This window comes from Trachinotus anak, unplaced genomic scaffold (genome assembly GCF_046630095.1).
Source record: "Trachinotus anak isolate AG129_WGS33_773 ecotype Australia unplaced genomic scaffold, CSIRO_AGI_Tana_v1 ptg000001l, whole genome shotgun sequence".
NCBI lineage: Eukaryota > Metazoa > Chordata > Actinopteri > Carangiformes > Carangidae > Trachinotus > Trachinotus anak.
In genome coordinates this window covers 19,638,481-19,658,019 of record NW_027273852.1, presented here as the reverse complement: position 1 = coordinate 19,658,019, position 19,539 = coordinate 19,638,481, and the positions used below count along the sequence as shown (strand labels likewise).

At 39.0% G+C, this 19,539-nt stretch overlaps 1 protein-coding gene across 1 annotated transcript; it reads left to right on the top strand.

Moving 5' to 3' along the window:
* The first annotated feature begins 6,337 nt into the window (after window positions 1-6,337).
* On the top strand, window positions 6,338-13,464 carry LOC139618507 (trace amine-associated receptor 13c-like). Its single transcript, XM_071474514.1, has 2 exons — window positions 6,338-11,765; window positions 12,302-13,464. The coding sequence occupies exons 1-2, from the start codon at window positions 11,503-11,505 to the stop codon at window positions 13,119-13,121; spliced, it is 1,083 nt and encodes a 360-aa protein (XP_071330615.1). The 5' UTR covers window positions 6,338-11,502; the 3' UTR covers window positions 13,122-13,464.
* The last annotated feature ends 6,075 nt before the right edge of the window (window positions 13,465-19,539 follow it).

Genomic DNA, 19,539 nt, shown 5'->3' with positions numbered 1-19,539 from the left:
CTGTCACTGGCAGCTTTTGCTGATTTTTTATTTTTTTTAATAAATGAATGTAAATTGTCTTCTCAATTTGTTGTTTTTTTTTTTTTAATGACGTATCAAACAAATCCTCATACCACCTTTTATAAGCACTAAGTGCTTATCAGACAAGATAAAATTGAGGGTGAATGTTACATCCCCAAGTGGTCCAGGGGAGTGGGGACTAACAGAGTTAAATAAACCGGGGAGAAAAATAACCAGGAAACAATGGTAAGGTTGCTCCGGTCTCCTCTCTCTCTACAGAGGCCCTGGAAGAAGCCAAACTCTGCTTTCCCCAACTCAACACCTCCTGCAGAAAGATGATGATTACAGTCTGCTGTCCTGCATCACTCTGCTCACTGTGGTTCTGAACTTCCTGGTCATCATCTCTATCTCCTACTTCAGGCAGAGATGGAATGTCTTTACATAGCCTAAAAATGTGTAGTTGTTTTGTTCCAGCTATGGAACATAAAGTCACATTTAGGTTCATAAGGAAAACATTTTTCATTTACAAGTTCATGGTGAAATGGCTTTAAGCTAGGCAACATGTCTCATTTAGGTCTCTGAAAAACACATTAGTAGATAGTGGATATTGTTACTTTTAAAATTATAACTATGATCAATGATCAGGTCAAAACCTAGTTTGTGGCTGGACCACCTATGGTCAAAAACCTGATTTTATAACTACAAAGACATCTGACAAAATCACCAAACGCATGAATGACTGTTATGATTTCAGCTGTATTTACTTATAAAATGATCACTCATAGAGAAAGTTAGGAGAGATAGATTATATTTCTTTTTTAGGTAATTTTTTTCAGGCTTTTGCCTTTGTTACAGTCATAATGTATAAGGTTTTTACTTTTCTTTATCTGGACCCACAAAGCAGATGACAGCGAGAAGGTGAGATTCACACAAAAATACTTTATTGGCAAAAGACAGGTAAATTGGTTTGCTGTGGGGTTCTACATGGATCTGACATGAAGGGGTTATTGGCTGCTCGGCCAGGAACAGGTGGCTCAAAGGGGTTAAACCATAGTCCATGCACAGCAGCTAGGAAAGAGGGGCAAGACTGACGCAGTAGCAGGAACTGAAGAGCTGGTTCAGACTGAGCTGGAGCAGGGGAGTTCACCAGAATATTCTTAAGTGGGTGAGGGTACAGGTTGTTCCTCGGGGTCCTCATGTCCGGGGACCGCTCCTGGTCGGTGAAGACCACTGCAACCGTCAAGAGAGCACAACAAAGCTTGCTTTTCCTGAGCGTGCTCAGGTGGCACAACACAGAGAGGAAGCTGCCGGTAGCCTTTAACCAGGCGACCATAGAGAGCCTCAGCAGAGCTACTAACATCATCAAAGACTCCACTCACCCCTGCCATTACCTCTTTGAACTGTTGCACTCTGGCAGGCATTACAGGTCGAATCCACTCATGTTATCCACCCATGCTATCATGCACATGCACTTCATTTAATGATATGCAATACATTTTATTTATTGTGTTATTTATTCTAGTTTTTATTATTTGGTTGCTCACATTCTTTGTCCTGTGTTTTAGTCAATGTCCTGTGTTTTTGAGTGGCAACTTTAATTTTGTTGTATGCACTTACAATGAAGGTAATTCTGATTATGATTCTGGTTCTGATTCTGAAATAGTGGAAGCTAATAACATTTTTTGACAATTTTCAATCTGATTTTTATCAGCTGCATAGCAGGGAAACTGCTCTGCTGAAAGTCACCAATATATTCTTATGAATGTAGATTCTGGCCAGGGCTCCATTGCAGTATTGTTATACTAGTCTGCTGCCTGCGATCATACCATCTTGCTGGATAGACTAAAGCACTGGGTTGGCGTAGATGGTATTGCCGTGAGATGTTTTTCTTCATATGTTACAGAGAGATCCTTAAGGATAACCATTGATGATTTTGTCTCATTGCCAACTCTTATGTCATGTGGGGTTCCACAAGGCTCCATCCTTGGTCCCATTTTGTTCAGCTTGTACATGTTTCCCTTTCAACATATTATTTGCCAGTTTAAAGTGGTTGCCTCTCATAGTTATACAGATGATACCCAACCTTATGTATCATTTCAATCTGACAGTCTTCAAAATTTGGATATTTTGCTGTGTTGGTTTACTACTATCAATGATTGGATGTCACTAACATTTCTACAACTAAATTTGGACAAATAGAAATCTAGGTCATTGGTCTAAATCTGGTCTCAAAACACATTAGTACATACCTGAGACATGTACCAGGGAATACGAAACCATCTGCAAGGAATCTTGGTATTGTGTTCGATTAAAACTTGACTTTTGACTAGCACATTAACAAATAGGTTCAGCCTTGCTTTTTTCAGTCATTCACGAGCATCTTTAGTGCCCCAAAGTTCTACACACTATTCGACAGTCAAAGCCTACACCTATCTGAATATTCCTACACGAATGATATAGCGGACCGTTTCAACTCCATCTGCTTGACCTCACTAAATACTGTTGCACCTCTTAAGGGTAGGTCCAAGTCCTCAGTAATAAATGAAAACATTCACATCTGTAAAAGGGAATGTGGGAAAGCTGAGCATAGATAGAAAAAAAAAAAACGTGTCTAGTTCACTACAACATTATGAAGTAATGATGATTACTCTACAACAATATGGTCAAAGATGCAAGAAGACACTATTTCTCAGATCTCATATCTACCCATCAACATAACCCTTTATTTTTATTTAAGACAGAGGAATTGGGTTTACCAGGTAATTGACTGTGTGCCTTTGCCAAAAATAATGCTGATTGTGAAATGTTTTTATTTCATTTTACTGATAAAGTGGACTCTATTAGAGCCTCAGGAACAACCAGTGCCTCTTGTACTGGTGTCCTTCACCCATAAATACATAGCGTGAACCAGTTTTATCCTATTACCCTGTGTGAACTTTTAGATACAGTATCACATATGAGAGTGTCCTCCAGTCCTCTTGACATTTTACCATCCAGGTTTTCACGAAAAGTAATACAACCTTTCAGTCCCATTTCACTCTTTGCTGTTTTAATGGTTGTGTCCCTGATTTTAAAACTGCTTGTATGACCCCCGCTGCTAAAAAAAAAAACCTGGACTGGGTCGCTCTCTCCCTCAAAACTTCAGACCAATTTCCAAATTACCTTTACATAAAAAACTTTTGACATAAAGTGTCCAAGCCACTTCTCTCTAAACTGGAAAATAAAAAAAACATCTTTGAAAAGTTTCAGGCTTAAGGAAATATCACAGTACTGAGACTGCCCCGCTCAAAGTTACTAATGACCTGTTAATGGCTGCCGATGTTGGCATGTGCTCAGAATATGTACTCCTGGACCTTGGTGCAGCACACAACACACACACACAGCACCACAACATCCTGTTTGATAAACTAAGTAGTGGGTGGGGCATCTGGCACTGTTTTAGAATGGTTTTTAACTAACTTGTCAAATAGAAGGTTCTGTGTCTCTGTGAACAACAATGTCTCGTCCTTTTCTAATGTTAAGTACGGTATGTGTCAGGGATCAGTTTTCGGACCAATTTTATTTTGGAACATTATTCCAAGATATGCTATTTCTTTTCATTTTTATGTTGATGATGCGCAACTGTACCTATCATTTAGATCCACTGACCCTGGTATGTTGAGTTTTCTGAGTGATTGTCTGTGTGATGTCAATATCTGGATGTCAAATAATTTTCTTCAGTTGATCTCAAACAAAACTGGAATACTTGTTATTGGGTCCCAGCTCCTGTTAAAACAAATTCTACTATCTGCTGGTTCCCTGTTAAATAACATTAAACTTGTGGCAAACAATCTTAGCGTATGGTTTGACAGTAATCTCAGCACATCACTATGCTAGTACAATCATGTGTTTACCATCTTAGAAGTATTTCTAAAATAAGATCTTTTTTTAACTTTTCATCACGCCTGGATTACTGCAACAATCTTTTTACCTATCTCAACCTGAAATCTATTGACCGTCTCCAGATTGTACCGAGCTCTGCTGCCAGGCTTTTAACCCGCACCAAGAGACATGACCACTCATCACTCCTATTTTAGCCTCCTTGCACCTGCTCCCTGTACATTTTAGAATAGATTTTAAGATTTTGTTGATTACTCCCAGTTTCATCTCTGACCTTTTAGTTTTGTACTCACCAGTGTGCACCTTGAGATAAAGGTTTTCTGTCTGTTCCAGAGGCCTGGCTAAAAACTAAATGGGACAGAGCCTTTTCAGTCAGGGCCCCAAGGCTCTGGAATGATCTGCCCGAGGATATCAGGTCGGCTGAGTCCGTAACCTCTAAACACATTCCTTTATTGGAGAGCTTTTCCTGGTTTTACTTACCTCTAAACACATTCCTTTTTCTGGTTTTACTTTCCCTTGAATTGTTTAGTTTTTCTCTTAATACGCTTATATCAGTGTTGTTTTTTGTACAACTGAGTGTTGTCATTTTTATCTGTTTTTCTTCTCTTTGAAATCTATTGATTTAACTGATGTTATTTTTGTTATTGTTGAGTTTTATGGATTTTTATTACTAATTGTAAGTGTTGTTCTTAAAAGTGCTAGATAAATACATGTTATTATTAAGATTATTATCATTTTGTGATAATCTGATATAAATGCCATTACATCATGCTTTGCAGCTGCTAGTTGAGAGTATTGGTACCTTTTTTTTTTCTTTTGAATATGGGAGTGGAGGAAGGAAGAGATAAATCAGCTGTATGTCAAAGAGCTTTAATCAGAAAGCAGTCAGAGCTCAGCAGTGTCTCCTCTCTCTCTAATGAGGCCATGGAAGAAGCTGAACTCTGCTTTCCCCAACTAAACACCTCCTGCAGGAAGATGATGCGTCCTCACTCGGAGGCTATGCTCATTTACACTCTGCTGCCCTGCATCACTCTGCTCACTGTGGTTTTAAACCTGCTGGTCATCATCTCTATCTCCCACTTCAGGCAAAGATAAAATTTCTGCATGGCCTAAAGATGTTTATTTTTCTTATTCCAGCTATGCAACATTGAGTCACACTTAGGTTACACCAATGAGAACATTTTGATTTACATGTTCTGGTTAGATATATGATGAAATGGCTTTGAGCAAGACAACACATTTCATGTTCTGATAAAAACATATAGATAGATATTGTTACTTTTAAAATAAAATTTTACTATAATTGTAGTACTTTTGAGAGCAAAATGAGACTGAAAAAAGAAAAATCAGTTAAGTTTTGCCATATATCAGATGACTGCACATGCACTATCCATCTCCTCTAGAATGTAACTAATACATAGAAATAATGTTTTCTTGTTTAGGCTTTTGGTGAATCCATACTTGTTATTTAAAAATGCATTTATTAGCGTGATGCTGTGATATATTTATGCATGTTGTTACAGTAAAGTGCATACATTTAGAATGATAACCATTGATAACACTTATTCCTATAATTACTACATGTATCAATGGGTTCATTGTTGATATTCTCTCATTTTAGGCAGCTGCTCACCACCACCAACCTCTTCCTCCTCTCTCTGGCTGTTGGAGACTTCCTTGTGGGTTTCCTGCAGATGCCAGCTGCAATCCTCCTCCTCCAAGGCTGCTGGATGCTGGGTGACTTATTATGTGCTGCAAATTACTTTTTAGGTTACCTCACTGTCAGTGTTTCAGTAGGAAACATGGTGCTCATATCAGTTGACCGCTATATGGCAATTTGTGACCCCATGTTTTACTCCACCAAAGTTACTGTGAAAAGAGTTCAACTCTGTGTTTGTCTGTGTTGGATATTTTCTGCTGTGCACAGCAGTTGGATTCTGAGAAATTCCCTGAAACACCTGGACAGCTATAAAATCTGTCATGGAGAGTGTGTAGTCATAAGTTCTTATGCTGAAGAAACTGTTGATCTTATTGTGACCTTTTTAGGCCCCATTTTAGTCATTACACTTTTGTACACGAGAGTGTTTGTGGTGGCTGTGTCTCAGGCTCGTGCCATGCGCTCTCACATTGCAGCTGTAACACTTCAGCGTTCACAGACTGTGAAAGCTAAGAAATCTGAGATGAAAGCAGCAAGGACTCTTGGTGTCGTAATAGCTGTGTTTATTCTGTGCTCCTGTCCATATTATTGTTTTGCTTTTGCAGTTGTGAACAATTTGGTGAGGACGTCAACTTCAGTCATCGAACTTTGGCTGTTGTATTTCAACTCCTGTCTAAACCCTGTGATCTATGTTTTTTTCTACCCCTGGTTCAGAAAATCTATTAAACACGTTGTTACACTTCAGATACTGCAGCCTGGCTCCAGTCAGACCAATTTAATGTAATAAGAGATGGTGATGGATTTACTGAAACCAGTTATTTTTCTGTAAGGAGGAAATTATTCTTCTGATGTCTTCAATATGCTGAGTCTGCATGGCTCAAAGTCTGGAAAATTAATAAGAACATGGACAAAGTTACTGCACAAATTCCTGTATAAAACATGTGAATTTCCTTTTAATGGCAACATGTGTTTCCAGTAACTCCTGGATAACTATAGGGAGACATGCAAAATCTCAGTTCTGAATAGGAACCAGGTTTCAGGGTACAGTAAGGAGAGTGACTATTTCATGATTTCAATCACAATCCCTCTGACCATTGTTATCTGCTTATGATACAAGGATATGATTACCTGAGAATAAAAGCCACATCATGTTTTGAAGCTGCTAGAGTAATGGCATCGGCAACTGGCACTGGCAGCTTTTGCTGATGTTCTTTTTTTTTTTTTTTTTTTTTAATAAATGAATGTACATTGTCTTCTCAATTTGTTTTTTTTTTTTTTTTTTTTTTTTTTTAGGACATATCAATTAAATCCTCATATACCACCTTTCAAAACACTAAGAGCTTTATCAGACAAAATAAAATTGAGGGTGAACAATAAAAACTATATGATAAAGCAAACAGATTAAAAATACAGTTGAGTAGGAGATAGAAGAGAAAAAATGCAACAATGAGGTACAGTTCAAGTGAGACAGAACATCTAAAAATGATTAAAAGGGCAAATGTTAATTCCTTCAGTCTTTTCAGTGTTTAGCTGCAGGAATTTCTGGTCCATCCGGCATTTGAGATCATGGATGCAATCATTGAGTACATTAATGTGATATGCTTACAGATGACATGTCCCAGTATAAAGCCCCATGTATAAAGAGAACAAGAGAGGTCCGAGTACAGACCCCATAGGTAATGGCCACAACAAAAAATTGGTCTTGTAAATGAGAATAAAACCATCTTAAAATTGTTCCATCTATGGAACATAAAGTTACATTTAGGTTCATGAGGAAAACATTTTTCATTTACAAGTTCATGGTGAAATGGCTTTAAGCTAGGCAACATGTCTCATTTAGGTCTCTGAAGAACACATTAGCAGATATCGGATATTTTTACTTTTAAAATTATAACTATGATCAATAATCAGGTCAAAACCTAGTTCATAGCTGGACTGCCTATGGTCAAATCCTGATTTTATAACTAAAAAGTCATCTGACAAAATCACCAAACACATAAATGACTGAGTTATGATTTCAGCTGTATTTACATATAAAATGATCAGTCAGAGAGAAAGTTAGGAGAGACAGATTATCTTTCTTTTTTAAGTAATTGTTTTTTGTTACAGTCATAATGTGTAAGGTTCTTTACTTTTCTTTATCTGGACCCACAAAGCAGATGACAGTGAGAAGGTGAGATTCACACAAAAATACTTTATTGGCAAAAGATAGATAAATTGGTTTGCTGTGGGGTTCTACATGGATCTGACATGAAGGGGTTATTGGCTGCTCAGCCAGGAACAGGTGGCTCAAAGGGGTTAAACCATAGTCCATGCACAGCAGCTAGGAAAGAGGGGCAAGACTGACGCAGTAGCAGGAACTGAAGAGCTGGTTCAGACTGAGCTGGAGCAGGGGAGTTCACCAGAATATTCTTAAGTGGGTGAGGGTACAGGTTGTTCCTCGGGGTCCTCATATCCGGGGACCTTTCCTGGTCCTCTCCTGGTGAAGACCACTGCAACCGTCAAGAGAGCTCAGCAAAACTTGCTTTTCCTGAGCGTGCTCAGGAGGCACAACACAGAGAGGAAGCTGCCGGTAGCCTTTAACCAGGCGACCATAGAGAGCCTCAGCAGAGCTACTAACATCATCAAAGACTCCACTCACCCCTGCCATTACCTCTTTGAACTGTTGCACTCTGGCAGGCATTACAGGTCGAATCCACTCATGTTATCCACCCATGCTATCATGCACATGCACTTCATTTAATGATATGCAATACATTTTATTTATTGTGTTATTTATTCTAGTTTTTATTATTTGGTTGCTCACATTCTTTGTCCTGTGTTTTAGTCAATGTCCTGTGTTTTTGAGTGGCGACTTTAATTTTGTTGTATGCACTTACAATGAAGGTAATTCTGATTATGATTCTGGTTCTGATTCTGAAATAGTGGAAGCTAATAACATTTTTTGACAATTTTCAATCTGATTTTTATCAGCTGCATAGCAGGGAAACTGCTCTGCTGAAAGTCACCAATATATTCTTATGAATGTAGATTCTGGCCAGGGCTCCATTGCAGTATTGTTATACTAGTCTGCTGCCTGCGATCATACCATCTTGCTGGATAGGCTAAAGCACTGGGTTGGCGTAGATGGTATTGCCGTGAGATGTTTTTCTTCATATGTTACAGAGAGATCCTTAAGGATAACCATTGATGATTTTGTCTCATTGCCAACTCTTATGTCATGTGGGGTTCCACAAGGCTCCATCCTTGGTCCCATTTTGTTCAGCTTGTACATGTTTCCCTTTCAACATATTATTTGCCAGTTTAAAGTGGTTGCCTCTCATAGTTATACAGATGATACCCAACCTTATGTATCATTTCAATCTGACAGTCTTCAAAATTTGGATATTTTGCTGTGTTGGTTTACTACTATCAATGATTGGATGTCACTAACATTTCTACAACTAAATTTGGACAAATAGAAATCTAGGTCATTGGTCTAAATCTGGTCTCAAAACACATTAGTACATACCTGAGACATGTACCAGGGAATACGAAACCATCTGCAAGGAATCTTGGTATTGTGTTCGATTAAAACTTGACTTTTGACTAGCACATTAACAAATAGGTTCAGCCTTGCTTTTTTCAGTCATTCACGAGCATCTTTAGTGCCCCAAAGTTCTACACACTATTCGACAGTCAAAGCCTACACCTATCTGAATATTCCTACACGAATGATATAGCGGACCGTTTCAACTCCATCTGCTTGACCTCACTAAATACTGTTGCACCTCTTAAGGGTAGGTCCAAGTCCTCAGTAATAAATGAAAACATTCACATCTGTAAAAGGGAATGTGGGAAAGCTGAGCATAGATAGAAAAAAAAAAAACGTGTCTAGTTCACTACAACATTATGAAGTAATGATGATTACTCTACAACAATATGGTCAAAGATGCAAGAAGACACTATTTCTCAGATCTCATATCTACCCATCAACATAACCCTTTATTTTTATTTAAGACAGAGGAATTGGGTTTACCAGGTAATTGACTGTGTGCCTTTGCCAAAAATAATGCTGATTGTGAAATGTTTTTATTTCATTTTACTGATAAAGTGGACTCTATTAGAGCCTCAGGAACAACCAGTGCCTCTTGTACTGGTGTCCTTCACCCATAAATACATAGCGTGAACCAGTTTTATCCTATTACCCTGTGTGAACTTTTAGATACAGTATCACATATGAGAGTGTCCTCCAGTCCTCTTGACATTTTACCATCCAGGTTTTCACGAAAAGTAATACAACCTTTCAGTCCCATTTCACTCTTTGCTGTTTTAATGGTTGTGTCCCTGATTATTTTAAAACTGCTTGTATGACCCCCGCTGCTAAAAAAAAAAACCTGGACTGGGTCGCTCTCTCCCTCAAAACTTCAGACCAATTTCCAAATTACCTTTACATAAAAAACTTTTGACATAAAGTGTCCAAGCCACTTCTCTCTAAACTGGAAAATAAAAAAAACATCTTTGAAAAGTTTCAGGCTTAAGGAAATATCACAGTACTGAGACTGCCCCGCTCAAAGTTACTAATGACCTGTTAATGGCTGCCGATGTTGGCATGTGCTCAGAATATGTACTCCTGGACCTTGGTGCAGCACACAACACACACACACAGCACCACAACATCCTGTTTGATAAACTAAGTAGTGGGTGGGGCATCTGGCACTGTTTTAGAATGGTTTTTAACTAACTTGTCAAATAGAAGGTTCTGTGTCTCTGTGAACAACAATGTCTCGTCCTTTTCTAATGTTAAGTACGGTATGTGTCAGGGATCAGTTTTCGGACCAATTTTATTTTGGAACATTATTCCAAGATATGCTATTTCTTTTCATTTTTATGTTGATGATGCGCAACTGTACCTATCATTTAGATCCACTGACCCTGGTATGTTGAGTTTTCTGAGTGATTGTCTGTGTGATGTCAATATCTGGATGTCAAATAATTTTCTTCAGTTGATCTCAAACAAAACTGGAATACTTGTTATTGGGTCCCAGCTCCTGTTAAAACAAATTCTACTATCTGCTGGTTCCCTGTTAAATAACATTAAACTTGTGGCAAACAATCTTAGCGTATGGTTTGACAGTAATCTCAGCACATCACTATGCTAGTACAATCATGTGTTTACCATCTTAGAAGTATTTCTAAAATAAGATCTTTTTTTAACTTTTCATCACGCCTGGATTACTGCAACAATCTTTTTACCTATCTCAACCTGAAATCTATTGACCGTCTCCAGATTGTACCGAGCTCTGCTGCCAGGCTTTTAACCCGCACCAAGAGACATGACCACTCATCACTCCTATTTTAGCCTCCTTGCACCTGCTCCCTGTACATTTTAGAATAGATTTTAAGATTTTGTTGATTACTCCCAGTTTCATCTCTGACCTTTTAGTTTTGTACTCACCAGTGTGCACCTTGAGATAAAGGTTTTCTGTCTGTTCCAGAGGCCTGGCTAAAAACTAAATGGGACAGAGCCTTTTCAGTCAGGGCCCCAAGGCTCTGGAATGATCTGCCCGAGGATATCAGGTCGGCTGAGTCCGTAACCTCTAAACACATTCCTTTATTGGAGAGCTTTTCCTGGTTTTACTTACCTCTAAACACATTCCTTTTTCTGGTTTTACTTTCCCTTGAATTGTTTAGTTTTTCTCTTAATACGCTTATATCAGTGTTGTTTTTTGTACAACTGAGTGTTGTCATTTTTATCTGTTTTTCTTCTCTTTGAAATCTATTGATTTAACTGATGTTATTTTTGTTATTGTTGAGTTTTATGGATTTTTATTACTAATTGTAAGTGTTGTTCTTAAAAGTGCTAGATAAATACATGTTATTATTAAGATTATTATCATTTTGTGATAATCTGATATAAATGCCATTACATCATGCTTTGCAGCTGCTAGTTGAGAGTATTGGTACCTTTTTTTTTTCTTTTGAATATGGGAGTGGAGGAAGGAAGAGATAAATCAGCTGTATGTCAAAGAGCTTTAATCAGAAAGCAGTCAGAGCTCAGCAGTGTCTCCTCTCTCTCTAATGAGGCCATGGAAGAAGCTGAACTCTGCTTTCCCCAACTAAACACCTCCTGCAGGAAGATGATGCGTCCTCACTCGGAGGCTATGCTCATTTACACTCTGCTGCCCTGCATCACTCTGCTCACTGTGGTTTTAAACCTGCTGGTCATCATCTCTATCTCCCACTTCAGGCAAAGATAAAATTTCTGCATGGCCTAAAGATGTTTATTTTTCTTATTCCAGCTATGCAACATTGAGTCACACTTAGGTTACACCAATGAGAACATTTTGATTTACATGTTCTGGTTAGATATATGATGAAATGGCTTTGAGCAAGACAACACATTTCATGTTCTGATAAAAACATATAGATAGATATTGTTACTTTTAAAATAAAATTTTACTATAATTGTAGTACTTTTGAGAGCAAAATGAGACTGAAAAAAGAAAAATCAGTTAAGTTTTGCCATATATCAGATGACTGCACATGCACTATCCATCTCCTCTAGAATGTAACTAATACATAGAAATAATGTTTTCTTGTTTAGGCTTTTGGTGAATCCATACTTGTTATTTAAAAATGCATTTATTAGCGTGATGCTGTGATATATTTATGCATGTTGTTACAGTAAAGTGCATACATTTAGAATGATAACCATTGATAACACTTATTCCTATAATTACTACATGTATCAATGGGTTCATTGTTGATATTCTCTCATTTTAGGCAGCTGCTCACCACCACCAACCTCTTCCTCCTCTCTCTGGCTGTTGGAGACTTCCTTGTGGGTTTCCTGCAGATGCCAGCTGCAATCCTCCTCCTCCAAGGCTGCTGGATGCTGGGTGACTTATTATGTGCTGCATATTACTTTTTAGGTTACCTCACTGTCAGTGTTTCAGTGGGAAACATGGTGCTCATATCAGTTGACCGCTATATGGCAATTTGTGACCCCATGTTTTACTCCACCAAAGTTACTGTGAAAAGAGTTCAACTCTGTGTTTGTCTGTGTTGGATATTTTCTGCTGTGCACAGCAGTTGGATTCTGAGAAATTCCCTGAAACACCTGGACAGCTATAAAATCTGTCATGGAGAGTGTGTAGTCATAGGTTCTAATGCTGAAGAAATTGTTGATCTTATTGTGACCTTTTTAGGCCCCATTTTAGTCATTACACTTTTGTACACGAGAGTGTTTGTGGTGGCTGTGTCTCAGGCTCGTGCCATGCGCTCTCACATTGCAGCTGTAACACTTCAGCGTTCACAGACTGTGAAAGCTAAGAAATCTGAGATGAAAGCAGCAAGGACTCTCGGTGTCGTAATAGCTGTGTTTATTCTGTGCTCCTGTCCATATTATTGTTTTGCTTTTGCAGTTGTGAACAATTTGGTCAGGATGTCAACTTCAATCATCGAACTTTGGCTGTTGTATTTCAACTCCTGTCTAAACCCTGTGATCTATGTTTTTTTCTACCCCTGGTTCAGAAAATCTATTAAACACGTTGTTACACTTCAGATACTGCAGCCTGGCTCCAGTCAGACCAATTTAATGTAATAAGAGATGGTGATGGATTTACTGAAACCAGTGATTTTTCTGTAAAGAGGAAATTATTCTTCTGATGTCTTCAATATGCTGAGTCTACATGGCTCAAAGTCTGGAAAATCAATAACAACATGGACAAAGTTACTGCACAAATTCCTGTATAAAACTTGTGAATTTCCTTTTAATGGCAACATGTGTTTCCAGTAACTCCTGGATAACTATAGGGAGACATGCAAAATCTCAGTTCTGAATAAGAATGAGGTTTCAGCATACAGTAAGGATATCGACTGTATTTTTCGATTACAATCACCATTGTTATCTGCTTATGATACAAGGATATTACCTGAGAGCCACATATCATGTTTTGCAGCTGCTGGTTCAGAGTACTGACACCGTTTTTTTTTTTGTTTGTTTTTTTTTAATAAATGAATGTAAATTGTGTCAATTGTGTTTTTTTTTTTGAGGATGTACTGATAAAATTCTCATGTTCCAACTTCCAACAAGTGTTTTAAAAGACAGGATAAATTTGAGGGTGAACAATAAAAAATAAATGATAAAACAAACAGATTAAAAAAAAAAACAGTTGAAAAGGTTTTACAACAAGAAGAGGAGATAGAAGAGAAAAAGTGCAACAAGGAGGTACAGTAAAAATGAGATAGAACATTTTGAAATGTTTGAAAGGGCCAATGGAATTTTCCTCAGTCTTTTCTCTGTTTAGCTGCTGGGAGTTCTGGTCCATCCAGCATTTGATATCATGGATACAATCATTGAGTACATTTATGTGATATGCTTCATTGGGGTTAAAAGAGAGGTACAATTGAGTTTCCTTTGCGTAGGTGTGAAAACTTACATCATGCTTACAGATGACATGCCCCAGTATAAAGCCCTATGTATAAAGAGAACAGGAGTGGTCCAAGAACAGACCCCAGAGGTAATGGCTACAACAACAAAAATAAAATCTGTCTTGTAAATGAGAATAAAACCATCTTAAAATTTCATCAGACATGCCAACCCACTATTGGAGATGTTTGAGTAAAAATGATCAAAAGTGTCAAACACAGCACTCAGATGTAAAAAGGACTAAGACTGAACATTTTCCGGCACCAGCAGCAACCAGCAGATGATTCACCACTTCACACATCTTTTCATTTGATGTTTACTTTCATCATGTATTACAGGTAACACAGTTTGGGAGTTGTGGTTTTTAACTATATAATCTTGCAAATTTCGGGTGATGTCAAGTTGGTTTGAGTATTTCAGAAACTGTTGATCCACACAACCATCTCTCAGGTTTACAGAGAATGGTCCGAAAAAGAGAAAATATCCAGTGAGCAGCAGTTCTCTGGGCGAAAATGCTTTATTGATGCCAGAGTTTAGAAGAGAATGGTCAGACTGCTTCGAACTGATAGGAAGGCAACAATAACTCCACTCACCACTTGTTACAACCAAGTTATGCAGACGAGCATCTCTGAACTTGCAACACGCTGAACCTTGAAGCAGATGGGCTACAGCAGCAGAAGACCACACCGGGTGTCACTCCTGTCAGCTAAGAACAGGAAACTGAGGCTACAATTCACACAGGATCACCGAAATTGTACAACGGAAGATTGGTAAAATGCTGCCTGGTCTAATGAGTCTCGATTCTTGCTGCAACATTCGGATGGTAGGGTCAGAATTTGCCGTAAACAACTTGGTCAACATCAAGCATGGATCCATCCTGCCTTGTATCAACAGTTCAGGCTGGTAGTGGTGTAGTGGAGTGGGGGATATTTTCTTGGCACACTTTGCACCCCTTAGTACTAACTGAGAATAGTTTAAATGCCACATATGACTACATGTCACTAAGCTCCAATCATCTCAAACTGGTTTCTTGAACATGACAATGAGTTCACTGTACTCAAACAGCCTCCATAGTGACCAGATCTCAATCCAATAGAGCACCTTTGGAATGTGGTGGAATAGGAAAGTTGCATCATGGATGTGCAGCAGACAAATCAGCAGCAACTGTGTGATGCTATCATGTCAATATGGACCAAGATCTCTAAGGAATGTTGAACCTATGCCACAAAGAATTAGGGCAGTTCTGAAGGCAAACAAGGGTCCAACCTGGTCCAAGCAAGGCGTACCTAATAAAGTGGCTCGTGAGAGTATTTACTTTGCATTTGATTACATATTTAATTATTTATTTCTGTGTTTATTTATTTACTTATTTACACTCCTTAAGTTTGGGCAACACAAGGATACTAAACTATAGCACCATAGGTGAAGTAACATGGACAGATGATTCATAATGAAAAATGTACGAGACCCAAATGCAGAAAACAGACAGCGGCAGTCAGGATAAATTTTAACAGAGTTTATTGCAAACAAACAAAGTGTGTGGGAAAAAATACTGAGGAGACTCTGAATACAAAGTTATCCAATAGAGGTGGAGGATGAGTGAGTTCAGAGTCCGACTGTGAATTCAGATGGTGTCCAAAACCAAACCAAACCAAACCACAAGTACGCTTCAGAGGCCAAGCTTAGTACTATCGGCATGGCTGAGATAACAATCTGACAAGGAACGGTCAGTAGGTCTGGGGTATATATACAGGTATGCCTGATTAGAGATGACCAACAGGTGAGTGGAGATGGCAGGTGTTTGGTATGAAACAATCAGGGTGCAGTCAGCTGGTTGTCACACACACACACACACACACACACACACACACACACACAAGACAGACAAGGGAGGGGAAAACAATAGAGGGGACAGAAAAAAAAACTGGACGCATAGTCTCAAACTGTCACAGATTATGACATTCAGCCTTGGGCTTTCTGAACACATGGAATTTGAATATGGTAGGGGAGGAGGGAAAGAGATAAATCCACTGTGTGAACTTTAACCAGGAAGCTGTCAGATCTGTATTATGTTTTATTACTTCACAAACTCATTAATGGGCAACAGATACCCCACACATTATTTTCATTGTTTTAGGTTATTATTTTGTTTGTTCATAATCTCAGTGTTCACCTGATGTATATTCATGTGCAATAACAACTTCAAGATTTTAGTAGGTTAATTTATAGTTACAATGAGTAAAACTCACGAAGTAGACCCAGACAGCCTGCACTGTGCAGCCACATTATGCTGATGTTTGTGTTTCTGTATATCCAGGTGAGAAAAAACTGTGTAAAAGTAGTGACAGAGATGTATAATGAGTGTGCAAATATATGCAAATATCACCTATGAGGATATCAGAAGTAGCATACTAGAATATAGGTTGTGTGAGTGTGTAGAATATTATTAGTGTGAGAGTGTTCTGAGAGTTGTAGTGGAAGTGGACATTTTATGTTTTGTGCACGTCAGAAACTGAACATGAATGTTTATAGTACACATCATTCATTAGACCGAGACACGACAATCCAGACTGTAACAGCCCCAACCTCACTAGCTCTAAGCCAAGCTGAACCAGATGGTGAGGTGCATAAGCTGCTTTCTGAGAGAACTCAGGAAGCTGGAGGCAGATTTGGAGAAAAATTGGAAACCTGAACAGACTGTGGATGCTACCCATGCCAGTCATCTCTTGTTATGTTGCCAAACTAAACTGAAAGCACTTATTGAGTGTATGGTGGATTGTTTCTTTGAGGGAGTAGCAACACAAGTGCTGTGGAATACAAATTCCCAGGTCACAATTGTCAACAAAAGCTGGAGAAAGTCCTACCTCCCACACATCCATTTGTGTTGTTGTTTGTGATGAGTGATGAATGGAACCCTCTGCCATGGAATCTCTTGTAAAGGGGTTGGGTTTAGTGGTTATTTCCTCTGTGCTCTGTTGAGAACTCACACCCCTCCAGTCTTTGCTTCAAATCAGCTGATTTACTCACTGACTGAGGGATAAGTATGTTGCTTCCTCTAGTGAATAACCTGTCACCCTCTGAGAGCTCCTCTCTGTGTTGGTAGTAGACTCTTGTTGATGTGTGTATATGGCTAGGATGCTCTGGCCAGCCGTTCCTTACCAGCTTTACTTCTGCTTGTAGTTCACTGTAAGTGAGTGTGGCTTTCCTGATCTCATCCAGCTTCCGCCTGGATGCAGGGGAAGTGTTCATAAAAGAGCTCACTAAGCAGCAGACATCAGCCTCCTTGTCAGTGTCCATGGTGTTCTATGACAGGTGCCCATGGTGTCCAAAACAGCCTGCCTGCTACCATTGAGGCGAGGGGACCAGGGGTTTGTGGTTGCTTATCAGTTTAAACTGATCCATGCAACTCAAATATTTACCGAAGTCCTCACACGCCCAGACCACTGCCAAGCACTCTTTTTTAATTTGTGAGTACTGTGTCTCTGTGTTTGTGAGTCTGTTCTTGAGCAATAAGCACTGGGTTTCCACAATTCCTCATATTGCCTGAGGAGCACCCCTCCTGGCCCATATCTGCTAGCATCACCTGATACTGCCATTGGTCTGCTTGGGTTGTAGTATAAGCCAGTACAGGTGTGCTCATCAGACCTTGTTTCAGTATCTGGAAAGCTGTCTCTTGTGGGTCGATAATTCCAAGTGCTAATTTCAGCTATATCATGTTTGTTTATAGGTCTGCTATTACCTTAACCTTTTCTGGATCCGGCTGATTACCGCTCTCGCTCTCCATGTGTCCCAGGAAGTGTACCTGTTGTTGTCTGAGGTGACATTTGTCTTTGTTCAACTTTAATCCCATGCATTCACCAGCGTTCCCAGTGTCATTTTGTCCTTAGTTGGATCTCCTGCATACAGAGCCTTGAGCTTGGCAGGCTGACTTATCTTTAAGTTGTGTTTTTTTTCATCTTGTGCATCTTCCCTCACCTTTTTGTGCTCCCATTTCTGTGGTTCTCTTTACCAAGCTGTCTTTTGTGCTGGTTTATTTCCTGGATGATGTGCAAGGGCTCCCCCCTGCTTACTAATGTCGTCAGCTTGCCTGACTCTCTGTGCAGCTACATCCAGTGTGAGGTCTTTTATGAGCTGCAATCTGACAACTCTTTATCTTGTGCTCCTACAATGAGTCTGTTTCTGATATTTTTGTTTCTCTTATCCCCAAATTCACAATTTTCAGAAAGCTTATGTACTGTAAAACCTATGTAAGAGGCTGAGTCCCAATTAAATGCAGAGTCCTTTTACTGGCCTGGTGTGGCTGCACATTTTGTCAAATAAATGCAGGTCTCAATAAGATGCCCAGTTCTTTGGATGTATTGTCATGAGAGTGAATGATGCTCACATTCAAAAACCATGGTAGCAAAGAGAAAACGGTATGACGTAAAATTTAAACTGTCAGTTATCGAAGGTTTAAGTAACTTTAGCAACCTTTGGCTTTCATTCTTTCTAAGATAGGCTACTGGTATTTTGATATGGGTCTATCTCACTTGCTGTCTCTCTCTCTTTCTCTCTCTCTCTCTCTCTGCACGGGATTGCAGAGAGAGATTGCACTGAGCCTTGATGCGCTCAGAGCTCATCTCTCAGAGCTAGATCAAATGAATGATTTATAATATGTTATTTAAGAAGTAATATTCATACTCGTTTAATTAATCAATTTAATAGTAGTTTTCACCTTGCCAAAACCCTAATGCTAAACTTCATAGTGACTTAAGGATGGAAGCAGAGAAGTACTTGCAACGTCACAAATATAGAATATAAATATAAATGAAACAGCAAGTAGGTAGGCACTTGCCCAGTTTTAAAATTGCACAAGTATTGGGATATTGGAATATTGCACTCAGCGAAAAATACTGCACACAAGGATGAAATGAGACCAAGTGTCATTCTATAGACTCTTGGCATCTGACCCACTGAGGAACAAATTGTTCCTCACATTGGCTAATGGGAAGCTGAACCTCCAAGAGTCAGACAAACCCAGCTGTTCAGCATAGGAGGCCAGAACCTTAGCAGAAGTATAAAGTAAATGCACCTAGTTGTGTGCATATATGCAGGCTTCAACTACAGGGGTGTTTTAGATGAGACCTGATACAATAATGTAGCAGCTGTTGGGGTCAGAAACAGAATAGAATGGGTCAAAATTGTGTTTTTATGGATTAAAATGGCAGCACCCCTGACTTTACCACAAACCTTTGAGTGGAATAAATGCCCTACCCATTCTCTTTTGAGTTTTGGAACACCAGAGGTGCACAGGTGTGGCAGTTTTCTTCTTCTTCAGAAAAAAAACAGAGGCTCCAGAGTACGTCCTTGCTTGGTCATGTCCAAACCGGAACCCCCCTCCATGTTTTTTATTATTTATATTGAACCTTTGTTTTGATAGTGTAGTTAGAGTTAACAATGTATACAGGTAGAGAGATACTGCCAGAGTATTACATGCTTAGCCTTCTGAAATGTTATAGTGATTAATAGTAATAGAAATTTGAATATGGGAGGGGGAGATGGAAAGAGATAAATCAGCTGTATGACAAAGAGCTTTAATCAGAAAGTTGTT

What these genes read in the sequence shown, in the direction of transcription:
- LOC139618507 (XM_071474514.1), top strand. Translation starts at nt 11,503, where the DNA reads ATGGGAGTGGAGGAAGGAAGAGATAAATCAGCTGTATGTCAAAGAGCT. An exon ending in ATCTCTATCTCCCACTTCAG is followed by an intron (nt 11,766 to 12,301) that starts GCAAAGATAAAA and finishes CTCTCATTTTAG; the next exon opens with GCAGCTGCTCACCACCACCA.